Source organism: Oncorhynchus mykiss, chromosome 21 (assembly GCF_013265735.2).
Source record: "Oncorhynchus mykiss isolate Arlee chromosome 21, USDA_OmykA_1.1, whole genome shotgun sequence".
NCBI classification, from domain to species: domain Eukaryota; kingdom Metazoa; phylum Chordata; class Actinopteri; order Salmoniformes; family Salmonidae; genus Oncorhynchus; species Oncorhynchus mykiss.
In genome coordinates, this window is record NC_048585.1 from 6,865,415 (window position 1) to 6,890,522 (window position 25,108).

The window sequence follows — 25,108 nt, forward strand, 5'->3', positions numbered from 1 at the left end:
CTATATAGGGAATAGGGTCCCATTTTGGGATACAGGCTGTGAGACATTGGAGCCTGCAGAGACACATGCAGAAGGTACCGATCAGAATATCCTGATGAAATTAAGCTTCTTAGGGGAATTTAACTCCTCTACTGTTGCCAGGCAGATTTAATAAAGATCATTACATTATAGAGGATGTTAACCCCTCTACTGTTGCCAGGCAGATTTAATAAAGATTATAGAGGATGTTAACTCCTCTACTGTTGCCAGGCAGATTTAATAAAGATTGTAGAGGATGTTAACTCCTCTACTGTTGCCAGGCAGATTTAATAAAGATATTAGAGGATGTTAACTCCTCTACTGTTGCCAGGCAGATTTAATAAAGATCATTACATTATAATGTTTAACTCCTCTACTGTTGCCAGGCAGATTTAATAAAGATTATTACATTATAATGTTTAACTCCTCTACTGTTGCTAGGCAGATTTAATAAAGATTATAGAGGATGTTAACCCCTCTACAGTTGCCAGGCAGATTTAATAAAGATCATTACATTATAGAGGATGTTAACCCCTCTACTGTTGCCAGGCAGATTTAATAAAGATAATTTCTCTCAGCCAGGAACAGAAGTAGAAACCCAGAGTTTTACCACAGACCTCTTCACTCGTCCATTTCTCTGCTAATTCACCTGTCTAGTTTTCCTCTACAGTCCTCTCATTACTGAGTACTGAGTGAAGTCATTGGAAACAAATGGCACCCTATTCCTACAGTATGGGCCCTGGTCTAAAGTAGTGCACTACCCCTATGGGCCCTGGTCTAAAGTAGTGCACTACCCCTATGGGCCCTGGTCTAAAGTAGCGCACTACAGTATGGGCCCTGGTCTAAAGTAGCGCACTACACTATGGGCCCTGGTCTAAAGTATTGCACTACACTACGGGCCCTGGTCTAAAGTAGCGCACTACACTATGGGCCCTGGTCTAAAGTAGTGCACTATACTATGGGCCCTGGTCTAAAGTAGTGCACTACCCCTATGGGCCCTGGTCTAAAGTAGTGCACTACAGTATATAGGGGATATGGTGCCATTTGGGACACAGACTAAGTTTACAATTAAATGAATATGGAGTATGTGAATATCCAATTTGGGGAGAATGGAAGGAACCGACAGCACCAGGGTTATTTAGTTTAGTATTGTCAGCTGTTCTAAGCTGGCCTGGACTCTCTCTCTCTGCCCCCCCCCCCCCCCTCACTACCTCCCTCTCTCTCTCCCATCTCACTCCATAACTCTCTCCCCCATCTCTCTCTCTACCTCTCTCTCTCTCTTTCTCCCCTCTCTAGTTTGAGTGACTGAAGGTTATTATAGCAGCATGTTTGCATAGTAAATTAAATTAAGTCAAGCAAGGGGATTGGGACTTATCCCCAAACTGGGAAACATTGAACAATGTTTAAGAACACTTTAAGGAACGTTGACCGTGTTCTTCTGTTTCCTCTTTGTGTCTGAGCTTTTAGGACTCACAGGAGGCATGGGAGTCTTTACCCTGTAGCCCTGTCAGTTAGCTCTGTGAGCTGAAGACCACATGGGAGTCTTTACCCTGTAGCTCTGTGAGCTGAAGACCACATGGGAGTTTACCCTGTAGCCCTGTCAGTTAGCTCTGTGAGCTGAAGACCACATGGGAGTATTTACCCTGTAGCCCTGTCAGTTAGCTCTGTGAGCTGAGGATCACATGGGAGTCTTTACCCTGTAGCCCTGTCAGGTAGCTCTGTGGGCTGAAGATCACATGGGAGTCTTTACCCTGTAGCCCTGTCAGTTAGCTCTGTGAGCTGAAGACCACATGGGAGTCTTTACCCTGTAGCCCTGTCAGTTAGCTCTGTGAGCTGAAGACCACATGGGAGTCTTTACCCTGTAGCCCTGTCAGTTAGCTCTGTGAGCTGAAGACCACATGGGAGTCTTTACCCTGTAGCCCTGTCAGTTAGCTCTGTGAGCTGAAGACCACATGGGAGTCTTTACCCTGTAGCCCTGTCAGTTAGCTCTGTGAGCTGAAGACCACATGGGAGTATTTACCCTGTAGCCCTGTCAGTTAGCTCTGTGAGCTGAGGATCACATGGGAGTCTTTACCCTGTAGCCCTGTCAGTTAGCTCTGTGAGCTGAGGATCACATGGGAGTCTTTACCCTGTAGCCCTGTCAGTTAGCTCTGTGAGCTGAGGATCACATGGGAGTCTTTACCTTGTAGCCCTGTCAGTTATCTCTGTGAGCTGAGGATCACATGGGAGTCTTTACCCTGTAGCCCTGTCAGTTAGCTCTGTGAGCTGAGGATCACATGGGAGTCTTTACCTTGTAGCCCTGTCAGTTATCTCTGTGAGCTGAAGACCACATGGGAGTCTTTACCCTGTAGCCCTGTCAGTTAGCTCTGTGAGCTGAAGACCACATGGGAGTCTTTACCCTGTAGCCCTGTCAGTTAGCTCTGGGGGCTGAAAACCACATGGGAGTATTTACCCTGTAGCCCTGTCAGTTAGCTCTGTGAGCTGAAGACCACATGGGAGTATTTACCCTGTAGCTCTGTCAGGTAGCTCTGTGAGCTGAAGACCACATGGGAGTCTTTACCCTGTAGCCCTGTCAGTTAGCTCTGTGAGCTGAAGACCACATGGGAGTATTTACCCTGTAGCTCTGTGAGCTGAAGACCACATGGGAGTTTACCCTGTAGCCCTGTCAGTTAGCTCTGTGAGCTGAAGACCACATGGGAGTCTTTACCCTGTAGCCCTGTCAGTTAGCTCTGTGAGCTGAAGACCACATGGGAGTATTTACCCTGTAGCCCTGTCAGTTAGCTCTGTGAGCTGAGGATCACATGGGAGTCTTTACCCTGTAGCCCTGTCAGTTAGCTCTGTGAGCTGAGGATCACATGGGAGTCTTTTCCTTGTAGCCCTGTCAGTTATCTCTGTGAGCTGAGGATCACATGGGAGTCTTTACCCTGTAGCCCTGTCAGTTAGCTCTGTGAGCTGAGGATCACATGGGAGTCTTTACCTTGTAGCCCTGTCAGTTATCTCTGTGAGCTGAAGACCACATGGGAGTCTTTACCCTGTAGCCCTGTCAGTTAGCTCTGTGAGCTGAAGACCACATGGGAGTCTTTACCCTGTAGCCCTGTCAGTTAGCTCTGGGGGCTGAAAACCACATGGGAGTCTTTACCCTGTAGCCCTGTCAGTTAGCTCTGGGGGCTGAAAACCACATGCCATCCTGCTGATATTAGCCTCCAGTCATCCATCCTATTGATTTGGAACACATGGAACACTGAGGTCCATATGGACCCATTCTAGACCACAGGGAACATTGAGGCCCGTATGGACCCTTTCTAGAACACAGGGAACACTGAGGTCCATATAGACCCATTCTAGAACACAGGGAACACTGAGGTCCATATGGACCCATTCTAGATCCTTTGCATGCTGTTGTGGCCCAGTCCCAGAGGAACACAGGAGAGAGGGTTAGGTGAAGATCAGTGGCTTCATCATTAACACACACACACACACGTTAATACAGTAGTCTCTCACGGCCTCCACATCTCTTTCAGAACACCTCTCCATTGTAATGAGTGAAGTTGTTCAGGGTTTCTGTAATGTCTGTGGACAGGTGGAAACCACAGCAGAGGTTTCATTGATTTAACATTGGTAAATGTCAGCTGCACCTCTTGCCTATTGGCACCTCATTTCATCTGTCAAACCTAGCCAATAACAGTGGATCAGTGTGAAGGGGATGGGATGATTGGACGATATGGCGGTTGGATGAACACAGATTGAGATTACAGCTACAGAGATTAAGATCGATATGTTGAATACCTGACATTAAATATCTCTGTACTGAATAATTCAATACTATAGGTCTGATATATTTTATTGATATATCTCCTCTCTCTTTCTCTCTTTTTCTCTTCTCTCTATCCTCTACCTCTCTTTCTATCTCCTCTCTCTCTCTCCTCTCTTTCTATCTCCTCTCTCTATCTCCTCTTAGCCAGAAAGGAACCGACAGCACCAAGGTTATTTAGTTTATTATTGTCAGCTGTTCTAAGCTGGCCTGGACACACACTCTCTCTCTCTTCCCCTCTCACTCCCCCTCTCTCTCCCCCTTTCACTCCCTCTCTCTATCTCCATCTCCTCTCTCTCCACTTCTCACTCCCTCTCTCTATCTCCATCTCCTCTCTCTCCCCCTCTCACTCCCTCTCTCTATCGCCATCTCCTCTGTCTCTTCCTCCTCCTCTAATGGTGGTCTCTCTCTCTCCTCTCCAGACTCCAGATGTTAGAGGCTATCTGTAAACACTGGGAAGGTCCTATCAGCCTGGCCCTGTATCTCTCGGACGCTGAGGCTCAACAGTTCCTGCGCTACACCCAGGGGTCAGAGGTCCTGATGTCCAGAGGAAACGTGGGCTACCACATCGTCTACAAGGAGGGTCAGTTCTATCCGGTCAACCTGCTCAGGAACGTAGCCATGCGGCAGGTCAACACGCCCTACATGTTCCTGTCAGATATCGACTTCCTGCCCATGTACGGCCTCTACGAGTACCTCAGGTGAGGGAGAACGACTCAGCTGTAGAGATACTGTAATGTACGGCCTCTACGAGTACCTCAGGTGAGGGAGAATGTCACAGCTGTAGAGATACTGTAATGTACGGCCTCTACGAGTACCTCAGGTGAGGGAGAATGTCACAGCTGTAGAGATACTGTAATGTACGGCCTCTACGAGTACCTCAGCTGAGGGAGAACGACTCAGCTGTAGAGATACTGTAATGTACGGCCTCTACGAGTACCTCAGGTGAGGGAGAACGACTCAGCTGTAGAGATACTGTAATGTACGGCCTCTACGAGTACCTCAGGTGAGGGAGAATGTCACAGCTGTAGAGATACTGTAATGTACGGCCTCTACGAGTACCTCAGGTGAGGGAGAATGTCACAGCTGTAGAGATACTGTAATGTACGGCCTCTACGAGTACCTCAGGTGAGGGAGAATGTCACAGCTGTAGAGATACTGTAATGTACGGCCTCTACGAGTACCTCAGGTGAGGGAGACCGTCACAGACGTAGAGGATACTGTAATGTATAATGTCCTCTACGAGTACCTCAGGTGAGGGAGAACGTCACAGACGTAGAGGAGACCATCACAGCCGTAGAGGATACTGTAATGTATAATGTCCTCTACGAGTACCTCAGGTGAGGGAGAACGACTCAGCTGTAGAGATACTGTAATGTATAAATGTCCTCTACGAGTACCTCAGGTGAGGGAGAACAACTCAGATGTAGAGATACTGTAATGTACGGCCTCTACGAGTACCTCAGGTGAGGGAGAACGACTCAGCCGTATATGATACTGTAATGTATAATGTCCTCTACGAGTACCTCAGGTGAGGGAGAACAACTCAGCCGTAGAGGAGACCATCACAGCCTTAGAGGATACTGTAATGTATAATGTCCTCTACGAGTACCTCAGGTGAGGGAGAACGACTCAGCTGTAGATGATACTGTAATGTATAATGTCCTCTACGAGTACCTCAGGTGAGGGAGAACGACTCAGCTGTAGAGATACTGTAATGTATAATGTCCTCTACGAGTACCTCAGGTGAGGGAGAACGTCACAGACGTAGAGGAGACCATCACAGCCGTAGAGGAGACTGTAATGTATAATGTCCTCTACGAGTACCTCAGGTGAGGGAGAACGTCACAGACGTAGAGGAGACCATCACAGCCGTAGAGGAGACTGTAATGTATAATGTCCTCTACGAGTACCTCAGGTGAGGGAGAACGTCACAGACGTAGAGGAGACTGTAATGTATAATATTCTCTTCTAACTCTGGGGTCACATTGCTGGGGAAACTTCTAGATATCAGAGGGGTGTGTGGAGAGTGACTTTCTAACCCTGAGCTACAGTATTGTATTTGGCTTTGCTGTCTGTCTGTCTGTCTGTCTGTCTGTCTGTCTGTCTGTCTGTCTGTCTGTCATGTTATACTGTAGTAACGTCAGGATCGTTAAGTCCCCGTAATGTTAGAATGACTCCATCTCTGTCCCCTGTAACAAGTCTGTAGTTCAGCTGGACATGGCTAACAACAAGAAAGCTCTGTGACGTCTCTGTGACGTCTCTGTGACGTCCCTGTGACGTCCCTGTGACGTCTCTGTCTGTAACGCCTCTGTCTGTAACGCCTCTGTCTGTAACGCCTCTGTCTGTAACGTCTCTGTCTGTAACGTCTCTGTCTGTAACGCCTCTGTCTGTAACGCCTCTGTCTGTAACGCCTCTGTCTGTAACGCCTCTGTCTGTAACGCCTCTGTCTGTAACGCCTCTGTCTGTAACGTCTCTGTCTGTAACGCCTCTGTCTGCAACGTCTCTGTAACGTCTCTGTAACGTCTCTGTCTGTAACGCCTCTGTCTGTAACGCCTCTGTCTGTAACGTCTCTGTCTGTAACGCCTCTGTCTGTAACGCCTCTGTCTGTAACGCCTCTGTCTGCAACGTCTCTGTCTGTAAGGCCTCTGTCTGTAACGCCTCTGTCTGTAACGTCTCTGTCTGTAACGTCTCTGTCTGCAACGTCTCTGTCTGCAATGCCTCTGTCTGTAACGCCTCTGTCTGTAACGCCTCTGTCTGTAACGCCTCTGTCTGCAACGTCTCTGTGACGTCCCTGTGACGTCTCTGTAACGTCTCTGTAACGTCTCTGTCTGTAAGGCCTCTGTCTGTAACGCCTCTGTCTGTAACGTCTCTGTCTGTAACGTCTCTGTCTGCAACGTCTCTGTCTGCAACGTCTCTGTCTGTAACGTCTCTGTCTGTAACGCCTCTGTCTGCAACGTCTCTGTAACGTCTCTGTAACGTCTCTGTCTGTAACGCCTCTGTCTGTAAAGCCTCTGTCTGTAACGCCTCTGTCTGTAACGCCTCTGTCTGTAACGTCTCTGTCTGTAACGCCTCTGTCTGTAACGCCTCTGTCTGTAACGCCTCTGTCTGTAACGTCTCTGTCTGTAACGCCTCTGTCTGTAAGGCCTCTGTCTGTAAGGCCTCTGTCTGTAACGCCTCTGTCTGTAACGCCTCTGTCTGTAACGTCTCTGTCTGTAACGCCTCTGTCTGCAACGTCTCTGTCTGTAACGCCTCTGTCTGCAACGTCTCTGTCTGTAACGCCTCTGTCTGTAACGCCTCTGTCTGCAACGTCTCTGTCTGTAACGCCTCTGTCTGTAACGTCTCTGTCTGTAACGCCTCTGTCTGCAACGTCTCTGTAACGTCTCTGTAACGTCTCTGTCTGTAACGCCTCTGTCTGTAACGCCTCTGTCTGTAACGCCTCTGTCTGTAACGCCTCTGTCTGTAACGCCTCTGTCTGTAACGTCTCTGTCTGTAACGTCTCTGTCTGTAACGCCTCTGTGACGTCTCTGTAACGCCTCTGTCTGTAACGCCTCTGTCTGTAACGTCTCTGTCTGTAACGCCTCTGTGACGTCTCTGTCTGTAACGCCTCTGTCTGTAACGCCTCTGTCTGTAACGCCTCTGTCTGTAACGCCTCTGTCTGTAACGCCTCTGTCTGTAACGCCTCTGTCTGTAACGCCTCTGTCTGTAACGCCTCTGTCTGTAACGCCTCTGTCTGTAACGCCTCTGTCTGTAACGCCTCTGTCTGTAACGCCTCTGTCTGTAACGTCTCTGTCTGTAACGCCTCTGTCTGCAACGTCTCTGTAACGTCTCTGTCTGTAACGCGTCTGTCTGTAACGCCTCTGTCTGTAACGCCTCTGTCTGTAACGTCTCTGTCTGTAACGCCTCTGTCTGTAACGCCTCTGTCTGTAACGCCTCTGTCTGTAACGCCTCTGTCTGTAACGTCTCTGTCTGTAACGCCTCTGTCTGTAACGTCTCTGTAACGTCTCTGTCTGTAACGTCTCTGTCTGTAACGCCTCTGTCTGCAACGTCTCTGTAACGTCTCTGTAACGTCCCTGCAGGAAGTCAGTGGTACAGCTGGACATGGCTAACAGCAAGAAGGCGTTGGTGGTGCCAGCCTTCGAGACGCTCCGTTACCGTCTGTCTTACCCCAAGTCCAAGGCCGAGCTGCTGTCCCAACTGGACATGGGGACTCTGTTCACCTTCAGGTAAAAACACATGTAGCTGCTGTCCCAACTGGACATGGGGACTCTGTTCACCTTCAGGTAGAAACACATGTAGCTGCTGTCCCAACTGGACATGGGGACTCTGTTCACCTTCAGGTAGAAACACATGTAGCTGCTGTCCCAACTGGACATGGGGACTCTGTTCACCTTCAGGTAGAAACACATGTAGCTGCTGTCCCAACTGGACACTGGGCCAGTGTTCTGAACTTAAAGGGATGGGACACTGGGCCAGTGTTCTGAACTTAAAGGCATGGCCCACTGGGCCAGTGTTCTGAACTTAAAGGGATGGGACACTGGGCCAGTGTTCTGAACTTAAAGGGATGGGACACTGGGCCAGTGTTCTGAACTTAAAGGGATGGGACACTGGGCCAGTGTTCTGAACTTAAAGGGATGGGACACTGGGCCAGTGTTCTGAACTTAAAGGGATGGGACGCTGGGCCAGTGTTCTGAACTTAAAGGGATGGCCCACTGGGCCAGTGTTCTGAACTTAAAGGGATGGCCCACTGGGCCAGTGTTCTGAACTTAAAGGGATGGCCCACTGGGCCAGTGTTCTGAACTTAAAGGGATGGGACACTGGGCCAGTGTTCTGAACTTAAAGGGATGGCCCACTGGGCCAGTGTTCTGAACTTAAAGGGATGGCCCACTGGGCCAGTGTTCTGACCTTAAAGGCATGGCCCACTGGGCCAGTGTTCTGACCTTAAAGGCATGGCCCACTGGGCCAGTGTTCTGAACTTAAAGGGATGGCCCACTGGGCCAGTGTTCTGACCTTAAAGGGATGGCCCACTGGGCCAGTGTTCTGACCTTAAAGGGATGGGACACATTCTCATTAGTTAGCAGCAGCACAGATGTTACTCTACCAATCGCCTGCCAACGACTGAAACGATCATTTAAGGTACAACATCAATCTGACTCCGACTCTAAGGGATAAAGGGATGCCTAGTTAAATAAATAAAGACTGCCTCCTGGTGTTGAAATACAAGCAGCAGCGTAGGTGTTTGTCTTTCAACACAGAGATCGTTTTTGATCATTAACATGACAGATTGAGCCACAGAGCCCAGAAAGTTGGGTTCAATCACTACTCAGCTAGAAGACTACCAGATAGTTGGGTTCAATCACTACTCAGCTAGAAGACACCAGATAGTTGTGTTCAATCACTACTCAGCTAGAAGACACCAGATAGTTGTGTTCAATCACTACTCAGCTAGAAGACTCCCAGATAGTTGGGTTCAATCACTACTCAGCTAGAATACTCCAAGATAGTTGGGGTTCAATCACTACTCAGCTAGAATACTCCAAGATAGTTGGGTTCAATCACACCTCAGCTAGAAGACTCCCAGATAGTTGGGTTCAATCACTCCTCAGCTAGAAGACAACAGATGGGTCACTACTCAGCCAGAAGACTCCCAGATAGTTGTGTTCAATCACTCCTTAGCTAGAAGACACCAGATGGGTTCAATCACTCCTCAGCTAGAAGACTCCCAGATAGTTGGGTTCAATCACTACTCAGTTAGAAGACTCCCAGATAGTTGGGTTCAATCACTCTTCAGCTACCTGCCACCTCTACACTCTAACCACTAGGCTACCCTGCCGCCTCTACACTCTAACCACTAGGCTACCCTGCCACCTCTACACTCTAACCACTAGGCTACCCTGCCACCTCTACACTCTAACCACTAGGCTACCCTGCCACCTCTACACTCTAACCACTAGGCTACCCTGCCACCTCTACACTCTAACCACTAGGCTACCCTGCCACCTCTACACTCTAACCACTAGGCTACCCTGCCACCTCTACACTCTAACCACTAGGCTACCCTGCCGCCCCACAATCCCTCCTCTCCCTCCTGGGCTATAAAGTATTGAATGTTGAATCCTACTTCCTGTTCTCCCTGTTAGATACCATGTCTGGACGAAGGGTCATGCTCCCACTAACTTTGCTAAGTGGAGGACTTCCACCACGCCGTACAGAGTCCAGTGGGAAGCGGACTTTGAACCCTACGTGATGGTGAGACGGGACAGTCCAGAGTACGACAGGCGCTTCGTTGGCTTTGGGTGGAATAAAGTGGCTCATATTATGGAGCTGGATGCACAGGTACTGGACACACCTCTTTACCCATCACTCTGTCACTCACAGGTACTGGACACACCTCTTTACCCATCACTCTGTCACTCACAGGTACTGGACACACCTCTTTACCCATCACTCTGTCACTCACAGGTACTGGACACACCTTTACCCATCACTCTGTCACTCACAGGTACTGGACACACCTCTTTACCCATCACTCTGTCACTCACAGGTACTGGACACACCTTTACCCATCACTCTGTCACTCACAGGTACTGGACACACCTCTTTACCCATCACTCTGTCACTCACAGGTACTGGACACACCTTTACCCATCACTCTGTCACTCACAGGTACTGGACACACCTCTTTAGCCATCACTCTGTCACTCACAGGTACTGGACACACCTCTTTACCCATCACTCTGTCACTCACAGGTACTGGACACACCCCTTTACCCATCACTCTGTCACTCACAGGTACTGGACACACCTCTTTACCCATCACTCTGTCACTCACAGGTACTGGACACACCTCTTTACCCATCACTCTGTCACTCACAGGTACTGGCCACACCTCTTTAGCCATCACTCTGTCACTCACAGGTACTGGACACACCTTTACCCATCACTCTGTCACTCACAGGTACTGGACACACCTTTACCATCACTCTGTCACTCACAGGTACTGGATACACCTTTACCATCACTCTGTCACTCACAGGTACTGGACACACCTTTACCCATCACTCTGTCACTCACAGGCACTGGACACACCTCTTTACCCATCACTCTGTCACTCACAGGTACTGGCCACACCTCTTTACCCATCACTCTGTCACTCACAGGTACTGGACACACCTTTACCCATCACTCTGTCACTCACAGGTACTGGACACACCTCTTTACCCATCACTCTGTCACTCACAGGTACTGGACACACCTTTACCCATCACTCTGTCACTCACAGGTACTGGACACACCTCTTTACCCATCACTCTGTCACTCACAGGTACTGGACACACCTTTACCCATCACTCTGTCACTCACAGGTACTGGACACACCTTTACCCATCACTCTGTCACTCACAGGTACTGGACACACCTCTTTACCCATCACTCTGTCACTCACAGGTACTGGACACACCCCTTTACCCATCACTCTGTCACTCACAGGTACTGGACACACCTCTTTACCCATCACTCTGTCACTCACAGGTACTGGACACACCTCTTTACCCATCACTCTGTCACTCACAGGTACTGGCCACACCTCTTTAGCCATCACTCTGTCACTCACAGGTACTGGACACACCTTTACCCATCACTCTGTCACTCACAGGTACTGGACACCACCTTTACCCATCACTCTGTCACTCACAGGTACTGGATACACCTTTACCCATCACTCTGTCACTCACAGGTACTGGACACACCTTTACCATCACTCTGTCACTCACAGGTACTGGATACACCTTTACCATCACTCTGTCACTCACAGGTACTGGACACACCTTTACCCATCACTCTGTCACTCACTGGCACTGGACACACCTTTACCCATCACTCTGTCACTCACAGGTACTGGACACACCTTTATCCATCACTCTGTCACTCACAGGTACTGGACACACCTCTTTACCCATCACTCTGTCACTCACAGGTACTGGCCACACCTCTTTACCCATCACTATGTCACTCACAGGTACTGGATACACCTTTACCCATCACTCTGTCACTCACAGGTACTGGCCACACCTCTTTACCCATCACTCTGTCACTCACAGGTACTGGATACACCTTTACCCATCACTATGTCACTCACAGGTACTGGATACACCTTTACCCATCACTCTGTCACTCTGGACATTATAGTGTCTTAGTGTTTCTCACTCTGTCCTCTGTCCTCTCTTCCAGCAGTATGAGTTAGTGATGCTGTCTTAGTGTTTCTCACTCTGTCCTCTCTTCCAGCAGTATGAGTTAGTGATGCTGTCTTAGTGTTTCTAACTCTGTCCTCTCTTCCAGCAGTATGAGTTAGTGATGCTGTCTTAGTGTTTCTAACTCTGTCCTCTCTTCCAGCAGTATGAGTTAGTGATGCTGTCTTAGTGTTTCTCACTCTGTCCTCTGTCCTCTCTTCCAGCAGTATGAGTTAGTGATGCTGTCTTAGTGTTTCTCACTCTGTCCTCTCTTCCAGCAGTATGAGTTAGTGATGCTGTGTTAGTGTTTGTAACTCTGTCCTCTCTTCCAGCAGTATGAGTTAGTGATGCTGTCTTAGTGTTTCTCACTCTGTCCTCTCTTCCAGCAGTATGAGTTAGTGATGCTGTCTTAGTGTTTGTAACTCTGTCCTCTCTTCCAGCAGTATGAGTTAGTGATGCTGTCTTAGTGTTTCTCACTCTGTCCTCTCTTCCAGCAGTATGAGTTAGTGATGCTGTCTTAGTGATTCTAACTCTGTCCTCTCTTCCAGCAGTATGAGTTAGTGATGCTGTCTTAGTGTTTCTAACTCTGTCCTCTGTCCTCTCTTCCAGCGGTATGAGTTAGTGATGCTGTCTTAGTGTTTCTAACTCTGTCCTCTGTCCTCTCTTCCAGCGGTATGAGTTAGTGATGCTGTCTTAGTGTTTCTAACTCTGTCCTCTCTTCCAGCAGTATGAGTTAGTGATGCTGTCTTAGTGATTCTAACTCTGTCCTCTTCCAGCGGTATGAGTTAGTGATGCTGTCTTAGTGTTTCTAACTCTGTCCTCTGTCCTCTCTTCCAGCAGTATGAGTTAGTGATGCTGTCTTAGTGTTTCTAACTCTGTCCTCTGTCCTCTCTTTCAGCGGTATGAGTTAGTGATGCTGTCTTAGTGTTTCTAACTCTGTCCTCTGTCCTCTCTTCCAGGAGTATGAGTTTGTGGTTCTGCCCAACGCCTATATGATCCACATGCCTCATGCTCCCAGTTTCGACATCACCAAGTTCCGGTCCAACAAGCAGTACCGCGTCTGCCTGAAGACCCTGAAAGAGGAGTTTCAACAGAACATGTCTAGACGATATGGCTTCGCTGCCCTCAAATACATGACTGCAGAGAACAACAGCTAGCCAACACCGATGAGCCAGGACACTCTGACCCGTTATTGACTACACTACCCATAACACCCTTCTCTAAGGCTGTCTAGGACTACACCTCTACAGAGGAGAGGGAAAGGGCGGTGGATTCTAAGGACAGTCGATGTAGGGGAGTCGGGAGTGGACAGAACGGTTACTAAAGACTCTTACTACGAACTCTGACCCGTTATTGACTACACTACCCATAACACCCTTCTCTAAGGCTGTCTAGGACTACACCTCTACAGAGGAGAGGGAAAGGGCGGTGGATTCTAAGGACAGTCGATGTAGGGGAGTCGGGAGTGGACAGAACGGTTACTAAAGAATCTTACTACGAACTCTGACCTTTGTGCCAACCGATCATGAGGTTTTAAATTGTGAGCTCTGATTCTTGTGAACTCTCACCTTATAGTTTGGGGTTATGACCTGGTTAGACCAGCGTTAACCAACTGAAGGGTAACCGGGGGTAACCGTAAGGTCGGTGTGTCCCAAACATTGTTTTTTTACCCCTTCCCGAGGACGGATGGAGCAGTCTGTCCAGAAGTTGCAGACCTGGTTTCTATCTGGTTTCTAGCTGGGAGAGGAAGCTGTTGCTGTGAATGTTGAGTCAGTACAGGGCTGGTTTGGACTCATACAACTCTCTGTTATTCTCTAACAATAGAACTGGGCATCACTATGGGAGGGAAGGAAGGAGGGAGGAAGGGAAGGAAGGAGGGAGGAAGGGAAGGAAGGAGAGAGGAAGGGAAGGAAGGAAGGAGGGAGGGAGGGAAGGAAGGAGGGAGGGAGGAAGGGAAGGAGGGAAGGAAGGGAATGAGGGAGGAAGGGAAGGAGGGAGGAAGGGAAGGAAGGAAGGGAGAGCGGGGGAGAGAGACTGACTGTAGCCCTGGACTTGGAAAGCAGACAAGACATTTGTTCTCTGGGCCATATCTAGAAGACCAGCTGCTCATTCCCAGCTGCTGTTTGTTGTGCTAAATGTAATATGGTATGTGTGTGTCTGTCTCCCTCCCTCCCTCCCTCCCTGTCTCCCTCCCTCTCTGTCTCCCTCCCACTCTGTCTCCCTCCCTCCTTCCCTCCCTCCCTCCCTGTCTCCTTCCCTCCCTGTCTCCCTCCCTGTCTCCCTCCCTCCCTCCCTGCCTCCCTCCCTCCCTCCCTCCCTCCATCCCTGCCTGCCTCCCTCCCTGTCTCCCTCCCTCCCTCCATCCCTCCCTGCCTCCCTCCCTCTCTGTCTCCCTCCCACTCTGTCTCCCTCCCTCCTTCCCTCCCTCCCTCCCTGTCTCCTTCCCTCCCTGTCTCCCTCCCACTCTGTCTCCCTCCCTCCCTCCCTCCCTCCCTCCCTGTCTCCCTCCCTGTCTCCCTCCCTCTCTGTCTCCCTCCCACTCTGTCTCCCTCCCTCCTTCCCTCCCTCCCTCCCTGTCTCCTTCCCTCCCTGTCTCCCTCCCTGTCTCCCTCCCTGTCTCCCTCCCTGCCTCCCTCCCTGCCTCCCTCCCTCCATCCCTGCCTGCCTCCCTCCCTGTCTCCCTCCCTCCCTCCATCCCTCCCTGCCTCCCTCCCTGTCTCCCTCCCTCCCTCCCTGTCTCCCTCCCTGTCTCCCTCCCTCCCTGTCTGTCTCCCTCCCTCCCTCCCTGCCTCCCTCCCTCCCTCCCTGTCTCCCTCCCTGTCTCCCTCCCTGTCTCCCTCCCTGTCTCCCTCCCTCCCTGTCTCCCTCCCTCCCTGTCTCCCTCCCTCCCTCCCTCCCTGTCTCCCTCCCTCCCTGTCTCCCTCCCTGTCTCCCTCCCTCCCTGTCTGTCTCCCTCCCTCCCTCCCTCCCTCCCTGTCTCCCTCCCTGTCTCTCTCCCTCCCACCCTCCCTCCCTCCCTGTCTCCCTCCCTCCCTCCCTGTCTCCCTCCCTGTCTCCCTCCCTGTCTCCCTCCCTCCCTCCCTCCCTCCCTCCCTGTCTCCCTCCCTGTCTCCCTCCCTCCCTTCCTGTCTCCCTCCCTCCCTCCCTCCCACCCTCCCTCCCTCCCTGTCTCCCTCCCTCCCTCCCTCCCTCCCTCCCTGTCTCCCTCCCTCCCTCCCTCCCTCCCTCCCTCCCTGTCTCCCTCCCTCCCTCCCTCCCTCCCTGTCTCCCTCCCTGTCTCCCTCCCTCCCTCCCTCCCTCCCTGTCTCCCTCCCTCCCTCCCTGTCTCCCTCCCTCCCACCCTCCCTCCCTCCCTCCCTCCCTGTCTCCCTCCCTGTCTCCCTCCCTCCCTCCCTGTCTCCCTCCCTCCCACCCTCCCTCCCTCCCTGTCTCCCTCCCTCCCTGTCTCCCTCCCTCCCACCCTCCCTCCCTCCCTGTCTCCCTCCCTCCCACCCTCCCTCCCTCCCACCCTCCCACCCTCCCTCCCTCCCTCCCTCCCTCCCTCCCTCCCTCCCTCCCTCCCACCCTCCCTCCCTCCCTGTCTCCCTCCCTCCCTGTCTCCCTCCCTCCCACCCTCCCTCCCTCCCTGTCTCCCTCCCTCCCACCCTCCCTCCCTCCCACCCTCCCTCCCTCCCTGTCTCCCTCCCTCCCTGTCTCCCTCCCTCCCACCCTCCCACCCTCCCTCCCTCCCACCCTCCCACCCTCCCTCCCTCCCTCCCTCCCTCCCTCCCTCCCTCCCTCCCTCCCTCCCTCCCTCCCTCCCTCCTTAGCGAGGACAGAGGAGAGTGAACAGAGAGCTTTGAAGCAGTGTGTGCTTTACATTATGTCCGTACACTGCAAATCAGAAATATTATTTTTTTCTCTCCATGTGCCGTAAAAAATAAAACAATTTAACTGACAGACAACGTATCCAAGTTTCACTCTCATAAAAATGCAAATGATGTTGCTCAGGGATAAGAGACAAAAACATCAGAGCCTCAACAGAATCAGAAACGTCGGAGAGTCTGGATGACTGACACATGGCTGAGTCCCAAATTCTCTATATAGTACACTACTAAAGACCAGAGCCCTATTCCCTATATAGTACACTACTAAAGACCAGAGCCCTATTCCCTATATAGTGCACTACTTTAGACCAGAGCCCTATTCCCTATATAGTACACTACTATAGACCAGAGCCCTATTCCCTATATAGTACACTACTATAGACCAGAGCCCTATTCCCTATATAGTGCACTACTTTAGACCAGAGCCCTATTCCCTATATAGTGCACTACTTTAGACCAGAGCCCTCCCTATTCCCTATATAGTACACTACTACAGACCAGAGCCCTATTCCCTATATAGTACACTACTATAGACCAGAGCCCTATTAGTGCACTACATAGGGAATAGTGTGCCATAGTGAGCTACTCCGTCTGCTAGGTTTAGTTCCAGTCTGAAATGGATCAGAACCAGCCTCCCGGGTCAGGTGACAGTACAGGGTTGAAATGGATCAGAACCAGCCTCCCGGGTCAGATGACAGTACAGGGTTGATATGGATCAGAACCAGCCTCCCGGGTCAGATGACAGTACAGGGTTGAAATGGATCAGAACCAGCCTCCCGGGACAGATGACAGTACAGGGTTGATATGGATCAGAACCAGCCTCCCGGGTCAGATGACAGTACAGGGATGAAATGGATCAGAACCAGCCTCCCGGGTCAGATGACAGTACAGGGTTGATATGGATCAGAACCAGCCTCCCGGGTCAGATGACAGTACAGGGTTGATATGGATCAGAACCAGCCTCCCGGGTCAGATGACAGTACAGGGTTGATATGGATCAGAACCAGCCTCCCGGGTCAGGTGACAGTACAGGGTTGATATGGATCAGAACCAGCCTCCCGGGTCAGATGACAGTACAGGGTTGATATGGATCAGAACCAGCCTCCCGGGTCAGATGACAGTACAGGGTTGGTATGGATCAGAACCAGCCTCCCGGGTCAGATGACAGTACAGGGTTGATATGGATCAGAACCAGCCTCCCGGGTCAGGTGACAGTACAGGGTTGGTATGGATCAGAACCAGCCTCCCAGGTCAGATGACAGTACAGGGTTGATATGGATCAGAACCAGCCTCCCGGGTCAGGTGACAGTACAGGGTTGATATGGATCAGAACCAGCCTCCCGGGTCAGATGACAGTACAGGGTTGATATGGATCAGAACCAGCCTCCCGGGTCAGATGACAGTACAGGGTTGATATGGATCAGAACCAGCCTCCCGGGTCAGATGACAGTACAGGGTTGATATGGATCAGAACCAGCCTCCCGGGTCAGATGACAGTACAGGGTTGATATGGATCAGAACCAGCCTCCCGGGTCAGGTGACAGTACAGGGTTGATATGGATCAGAACCAGCCTCCCGGGTCAGATGACAGTACAGGGTTGATATGGATCAGAACCAGCCTCCCGGGTCAGGTGACAGTACAGGGTTGATATGGATCAGAACCAGCCTCCCGGGTCAGGTGACAGTACAGGGTTGATATGGATCAGAACTAGCCTCCCGGGTCAGGTGACAGTACAGGGTTGATATGGATCAGAACCAGCCTCCCGGGTCAGATGACAGTACAGGGTTGATATGGATCAGAACCAGCCTCCCGGGTCAGATGACAGTACAGGGTTGAAATGGATCAGAACCAGCCTCCTGGGTCAGATGACAGTACAGGGTTGATATGGATCAGAACCAGCCTCCCGGGTCAGATGACAGTACAGGGTTGATATGGATCAGAACCAGCCTTCCGGGTCAGATGACAGTACAGGGTTGAAATGGATCAGAACCAGCCTCCCGGGTCAGATGACAGTACAAGAACAGTACAAGGTTATCCAGCTCGTGTGTATTCAGGATGTATCTACACAGGAAGTGAGTTTCTGACGGATCCAGAACGACCGTTTTACCCACGATGATGATGACTGGACAATCTGTGTGCCAGTTTGTTGAACAAATGTATAATATATTTGGTTTTAAACACACACACACACAGACACACAGACACACTCACACACACTCACACACACTCACATACAGACACTCACACACACACTCACACACACACACACACACAGACACACACACACAGACACACACACACACACTCACACACGCACACAGACACTCACACACACAGACACAGACACACAGACACACACACACACACTCACACACGCACACAGACACTCACACACACACACTCACACACACTCACAGACACACACTCACACACTCACACACACAGACACAGACACACACACACAGACACACACACACACTCACACACACAGACACAGACACAGACACACACACACAGACACACACACACACACTCACACACGCACACAGACACTCACACACACACACACACACACACACACACACTCACACACACATACACATACACACACTCACACACACACACACACAGACACTCACACACACACACACAGACACTCACACACACACACACACAGACACTCACACACACACTCACACACACACAGACACTCACACACACACTCACACACACACAGACACTCACACACACACACAGACACTCACACACACACACAGACACTCACACACACACACACAGACACTCACACACACACACAGACACTCACACACACACACAGACACTCACACACACACACACAGACACTCACACACACACACACAGACACTCACACAGACACACACACACACATCTTGTCTTCATGATACCACTCTGTTCGTATCCTTGCTTCTGACTCCACCCCTCTCACCAAGCAGGAAGTGGAGCATAAGCCAATCAGCTCATGGTTGACCTTTTTTCTGTTGTCAGTTAATTCCATTCGTTACGTATCAGTGTGTGTTGACAGTCGTCAGGTGGGAAACGAGCACGCCAGCGGAACTGAGCCGGGCACTGTGTCCTGTTGAAGAGGGAAGCTGTGGACATACAAAATGGAGGATTCAGAACCTCAGGACAGCGTTTCTAATGTACCACAACCCCTAGTAGTGATGATAACCCTCAGGACAGCGTTTCTAATGTACCACGACCCCTAGTAGTGATGATAAGAGATGATAACCCTCAGGACAGCGTTTCTCATGTCCAACGACCCCTAGTAATGTTGATAAGAGATGATAACCCTCAGGACAGCGTTTCTAATGTACAACGACCCCTAGTAGTGATGATAAGAGATGATAACCCTCAGGACAGCGTTTCTCATGTCCAACGACCCCTAGTAGTGATGATAAGAGATGATAACCCTCAGGACAGCGTTTCTAATGTACAACGACCCCTAGTAGTGATGATAAGAGATGATAACCCTCAGGACAGCGTTTCTAATGTACCACGACCCCTAGTAGTGATGATAAGAGATGAAAACCCTCAGGACAGCGTTTCTAATGTACCACGACCCCTAGTAGTGATGAAAACCCTCAGGACAGCGTTTCTAATGTACCACGACCCCTACTAGTGATGAAAACCCTCAGGACAGCGTTTCTAATGTACCACGACCCCTAGTAGTGATGAAAACCCTCAGGACAGCGTTTCTAATGTACCACGACCCCTAGTAGAGATGATAAGAAGGGAGGTGGTGGTGATGACGTCACTCAGACCGTCCTGGGTGGGGTCGTTACTAGTTACCACAGCCACAAAGTCATTATGACTAAACTCTGCCTGATTTAAAACCTAATCCTAACTTTAACCACACTGCTGATTTTATGCTTAATCTTACATTAAGACCAAAAAGCACATCTATGTTTTCATGAATTTTTACGATATCGCCAATTTTGACTTTGTGGCTGTGGTAACTAGAGACAACCTTAGCCTGGATGCCCCAGTGGGTGACAACAACAGGAGCAGTGGTGTTCTGTGCCCCCCCCCCCCCCCCCCCAGTGGGTGACAACAACAGGAGCAGTGGTGTTCTGTCCCCCCCCCCCCCCCCCCCCCCCCCAGTGGGTGACAACAACAGGAGCAGTGGTGTTCTGTGTGTCCCCCCCCCCCCCCCCCCCAGTGGGTGACAACAACAGGAGCAGTGGTGTTCTGTGTCCCGTCCCCCCCCCCCCCCCAGTGGGTGACAACAACAGGAGCAGTGGTGTTCTGTGTCCCCCCCCCCCCCCCCCAGTGGGTGACAACAACAGGAGCAGTGGTGTTCTGTGTCCCCCCCCCCCCCCCCCCCCAGTGGGTGACAACAACAGGAGCAGTGGTGTTCTGTGTCCCCCCCCCCCCAGTGGGTGACAACAACAGGAGCAGTGGTGTTCTGTGTCCCCCCCCCCCCCCCCCCCCAGTGGGTGACAACAACAGGAGCAGTGGTGTTCTGTGTTCCCCCCCCCCCCCCCCCCCCCCCCAGTGGGTGACAACAACAGGAGCAGTGGTGTTCTGTGTTCCCCCCCCCCCCCCCCCCCCCAGTGGGTGACAACAACAGGAGCAGTGGTGTTCTGTGCCCCCCCCCCACACACCCCCCAGTGGGTGACAACAACAGGAGCAGTGGTGTTCTGTGTTCCCCCCCCCAGTGGGTGACAACAACAGGAGCAGTGGTTTTCTGTGTTCCCCCCCCCAGTGGGTGACAACAACAGGAGCAGTGGTGTTCTGTGTCCCCCCCCCCAGTGGGTGACAACAACAGGAGCAGTGGTGTTCTGTGGCTGTTTGTTGGAAGCAATCTATCATTTTAACTGTGTGAAGTGTGATTGTGTGTCTTTTATGAGGAGTGACTGTGTGTGTATGAGGAATGACTGTGTGTTTATGAGGAGTGACTGTGTGTTTATGAGGTGTGACTGTGTGTATATGAGGAGTGACTGTGTGTGTGTTTATGAGGAGTGACTGTGTGTTTATGAGGAGTGACTGTGTGTGTGTATGAGGAATGACTGTGTGTGTTTATGAGGTGTGACTGTGTGTTTATGAGGTGTGACTGTGTGTATATATGAGAAGTGACTGTGTGTGTTTATGAGGAGTGACTGTGTGTTTATGAGGAGTGACTGTGTGTTTATATGAGGAGTGACTGTGTGTGTTTATGAGGAGTGACTGTGTGTGTGTATGAGGAGTGACTGTGTGTGTTTATGAGGAGTGACTGTGTGTTTATGAGGTGTGACTGTGTGTATATGAGGAGTGACTGTGTGTGTATATGAGGAGTGACTGTGTGTGTTTATGAGGAGTGACTGTGTGTTTAGTTGAGGAGTGACTGTGTGTTTATTTGAGGAGTGACTGTGTGTGTTTATGAGGAGTGACTGTGTTTATATGAGGAGTGACTGTGTGTGTTTATGAGGAGTGACTGTGTGTGTGTATATGAGGAGTGACTGTGTTTATGAGTGACTGTGTGTGTGTATGAGGTGTGACTGTGTGTTTATGAGGTGTGACTGTGTGTGTGTATGAGGTATGACTGTGTGTTTATGAGGTGTGACTGTGTGTGTGTGTGTGTTTATGAGGTGTGACTGTGTGTGAGGTGTGACTGTGTGTATATGAGGAGTGACAATGTGTGTGTTTATGAGGAGTGACTGTGTGTGTTTATGAGGAGTGACTGTGTGTGTTTATGAGGAGTGACTGTGTGTGTTTATGAGGAGTGACTGTGTGTGTGTATATGAGGAATGTGTGTGGCTTGACAGATGGAGCTCCGTCCCCTTGGGAAGCCAGATGGAGCTCCGTCCCCTTGGGAAGCCAGATGGAGCTCTGTCCCCTTGGGAAGCCAGATGGAGCTCCGTCCCCTTGGGAAGCCAGTCAGAACTATAGATGTGTATCTAGGTGGGGAGCTGCCAGACAGACTGCCAGACAGACACGATGCTGCTGCTTCTTGAATGAAAACTAATGAGTGGATCAGTGTTGTTTTCTTCAGTCTGTCACAACTGCGGCCGTTCAGATTTTTTGTGGCCCCCATCCAATCAAAGTGGCCCATCCCTGGTGTAGATAGACACAACATCACCAACATCAACAGTATGAGGACACTTTCCACTAGATGTTGGAACATTGCTGCTATAACAGCCTCCACTCTTCTGGGAAGGCTTTCCACTAGATGTTGACACATTGCTGCTATAACAGCCTCCACTCTCCTGGGAAGGCTTTCCACTAGATGTTGGAACATTGCTGCTATAACAGCCTCCACTCTTCTGGGAAGGCTTTCCACTAGATGTTGGAACATTGCTGCTATAACAGCCTCCACTCTTCTGGGAAGGCTTTCCACTAGATGTTGGGACATTGCTGCTATAACAGCCTCCATTCTTCTGGGAAGGCTTTCCACTAGATGTTGGAACATTGCTACTATAACAGCCTCCATTCTTCTGGGAAGGCTTTCCACTAGATGTTGGGACATTGCTGCTATAACAGCCTCCATTCTTCTGGGAAGGCTTTCCACTAGATGTTGGGACATTGCTGCTATAACAGCCTCCACTCTTCTGGGAAGGCTTTCCACTAGATGTTGGAACATTGCTGCTATAACAGCCTCCATTCTTCTGGGAAGGCTTTCCACTAGATGTTGGAACATTGCTGCTATAACAGCCTCCACTCTTCTGGGAAGGCTTTCCACTAGATGTTGGAACATTGCTGCTATAACAGCCTCCACTCTTCTGGGAAGGCTTTCCACTAGATGTTGGAACATTGCTGCTATAACAGCCTCCACTCTTCTGGGAAGGCTTTCCACTAGATGTTGGAACATTGCTGCTATAACAGCCTCCACTCTTCTGGGAAGGCTCTTCGCTAGATGTTGGAACATTGCTGCTATAACAGCCTCCGCTCTTCTGGGAAGGCTTTCCACTAGATGTTGGGACATTGCTGCTATAACAGCCTCCACTCTTCTGGGAAGGCTTTCCACTAGATGTTGGAACATTGCTGCTATAACAGCCTCCACTCTTCTGGGAAGACTTTCCACTAGATGTTGGAACATTGCTGCTATAACAGCCTCCACTCTTCTGGGAAGGCTTTCCACTAGATGTAGGAACATTGCTGCTATAACAGCCTCCACTCTTCTGGGAAGGCTTTCCACTAGATGTTGGAACATTGCTGCTGTAACAGCCTCCACTCTTCTGGGAAGGCTTTCCACTAGATGTTGGAACATTGCTGCTATAACAGCCTCCACTCTTCTGGGAAGGTTTTCCACTAGATGTTGGAACATTGCTGCTATAACAGCCTCCACTCTTCTGGGAAGGCTTTCCACTAGATGTTGGAACATTGCTGCTATAACAGCCTCCATTCTTCTGGGAAGGCTTTCCACTAGATGTTGGAACATTGCTGCTATAACAGCCTCCACTCTTCTGGGAAGGCTTTCCACTAGATGTTGGAACATTGCTGCTATAACAGCCTCCACTCTTCTGGGAAGGCTTTCCACTAGATGTTGGAGGTGTTAGGGCTCTGTGCAGGTGTTAGGGTTCGTTCCTTTCATCCTTGTCAATCATTGCCTCATTGGTGAAATTAGCATTATGATAATATCTTTATTTATTTATTATATATACCTTTATTAATGCAATTGCAGACAGAAGTTGACAAACAGGAACATAGCACGCATGCTACCCAGTAAGTTCTGCATCAAAGGAAAAAGTCTCAAGTGGTTTTGTTAAACCCTCAGTCTAGCCCTGGTAATGTCACTACCTACGTCATTACCTTTTAACTCCCGAGACCAGAACCATGCATACAAAGCTATATAAAAAAAGGCCTTTCGTGTGTTATCTAAAAGCTTAGCAGTAAATGTCCACGTTGATTTATAGTGGAATGTCTGAGTAGTCTTATCTCCTACACTCCCCTGCAGAGGTCTGTCTCAGTCAGAGAGAGAGAGAGAGGGAGGGGGAGAGAGAGAGAGAGAGAGAGAGATGCACACACTGCAGCAGTAGGACTGGGAGTCTGGGCTGAGTAACAGTAGGAGAGAGATAGAGAACAAGCCTGGGCCTAGAGACTGGTCTGCTCACTATAAGGCAGAAGAGAGAGAACAAGCCTGAGGCTGGAGACTGGTCTGCTCACTATGAGGCAGAAGAGAGAGAACAAGCCTGGGCCTAGAGACTGGTCTGCTCACTATAAGGTAGAAGAGAGAGAACAAGCCTGGGGCTGGAGACTGGTCTGCTCACTATAAGGCAGGAGAGAGAGAACAAGCCTGGGCCTAGAGACTGGTCTGCTCACTATGAGGCAGAAGAGAGAGAACAAGCCTGGGGCTGGAGACTGGTCTGCTCACTATGAGGCAGAAGAGAGAGAACAAGCCTGGGCCTAGAGACTGGTCTGCTCACTATAAGGCAGGAGAGAGAGAACAAGCCTGGGCCTAGAGACTGGTCTGCTCACTATGAGGCAAAAGAGAGAGAACAAGCCTGGGGCTGGAGACTGGTCTGCTCACTATAAGGCAGGAGAGAGAGAACAAGCCTGGGGCTAGAGACTGGTCTGCTCACTATAAGGCAGAAGAGAGAGAACAAGCCTGGGGACTGGTCTGCTCACTATAAGGCAGAAGAGAGAGAACAAGCCTGGGGCTGGAGGCAGCTGGGGCTGGTCTGCTCACTATAAGGCAGAAGAGAGAGAACAAGCTTGGGGCTGGAGGCAGCTGGGGACAGGTCTGCTCACTATAAGGCAGAAGAGAGAGAACAAGTCTGGGGCTGGAGGCAGCTGGGGACTGGTCTTCTCACTATAAGGCAGAAGAGAGAGAACAAGTCTGGGGCTGGAGGCAGCTGGGAACTGGTCTTCTCACTATAAGGCAGAAGAGAGAGAACAAGCCTGGGGCTGGAGGCAGCCAGACAGACAGACTCATCCAGACACACGTGATCTGTATTTCTAGAATGCGACCAGTGACCGGGAGGCTCAGATGCCTGAAGACCAGGGGTTCCATAAAAATGAATGGTGGAGAAACGATTAGAACCATTTCCCTGTTTGACCGCTAGGTTTTATGGGTATTGCATAGCAGCTCGAAAGGCCACACTAGAGTCATTCAGATCAGCCTTTTCCCCCACGATTTAAGAGCCACTCTGGTTGAATTTGATATTTTTAGATTTTAATCATGTCCATTCTTAAGGTTAACCACATTACAAAGATACAAAGGCCA

The 25,108-nt window shown here is 50.3% G+C and overlaps 1 protein-coding gene across 4 annotated transcripts in view; it reads left to right on the forward strand.

Moving 5' to 3' along the window:
* LOC118942844 (LARGE xylosyl- and glucuronyltransferase 1-like) overlaps positions 1 to 14,316 on the forward strand; it is a 166,811-nt gene extending 152,495 nt beyond the window's left edge. For 2 of the 4 annotated variants that reach the window (XM_036956703.1, XM_036956704.1), the window contains exons 12-15: positions 4,252 to 4,530; positions 7,909 to 8,055; positions 9,970 to 10,165; positions 13,017 to 14,315. In XM_036956703.1, the coding sequence (XP_036812598.1) occupies positions 4,252 to 4,530; positions 7,909 to 8,055; positions 9,970 to 10,165; positions 13,017 to 13,214 (820 nt within the window). In that variant the 3' untranslated portion in view covers positions 13,215 to 14,315. Of the gene's footprint in view, positions 1 to 4,251; positions 4,531 to 7,908; positions 8,056 to 9,969; positions 10,166 to 13,016 lie in introns of all 4 variants that reach the window. The other 2 variants (XR_005038485.1, XM_036956705.1) reach the window with 2 other exon arrangements.
* The last annotated feature ends 10,792 nt before the right edge of the window (positions 14,317 to 25,108 follow it).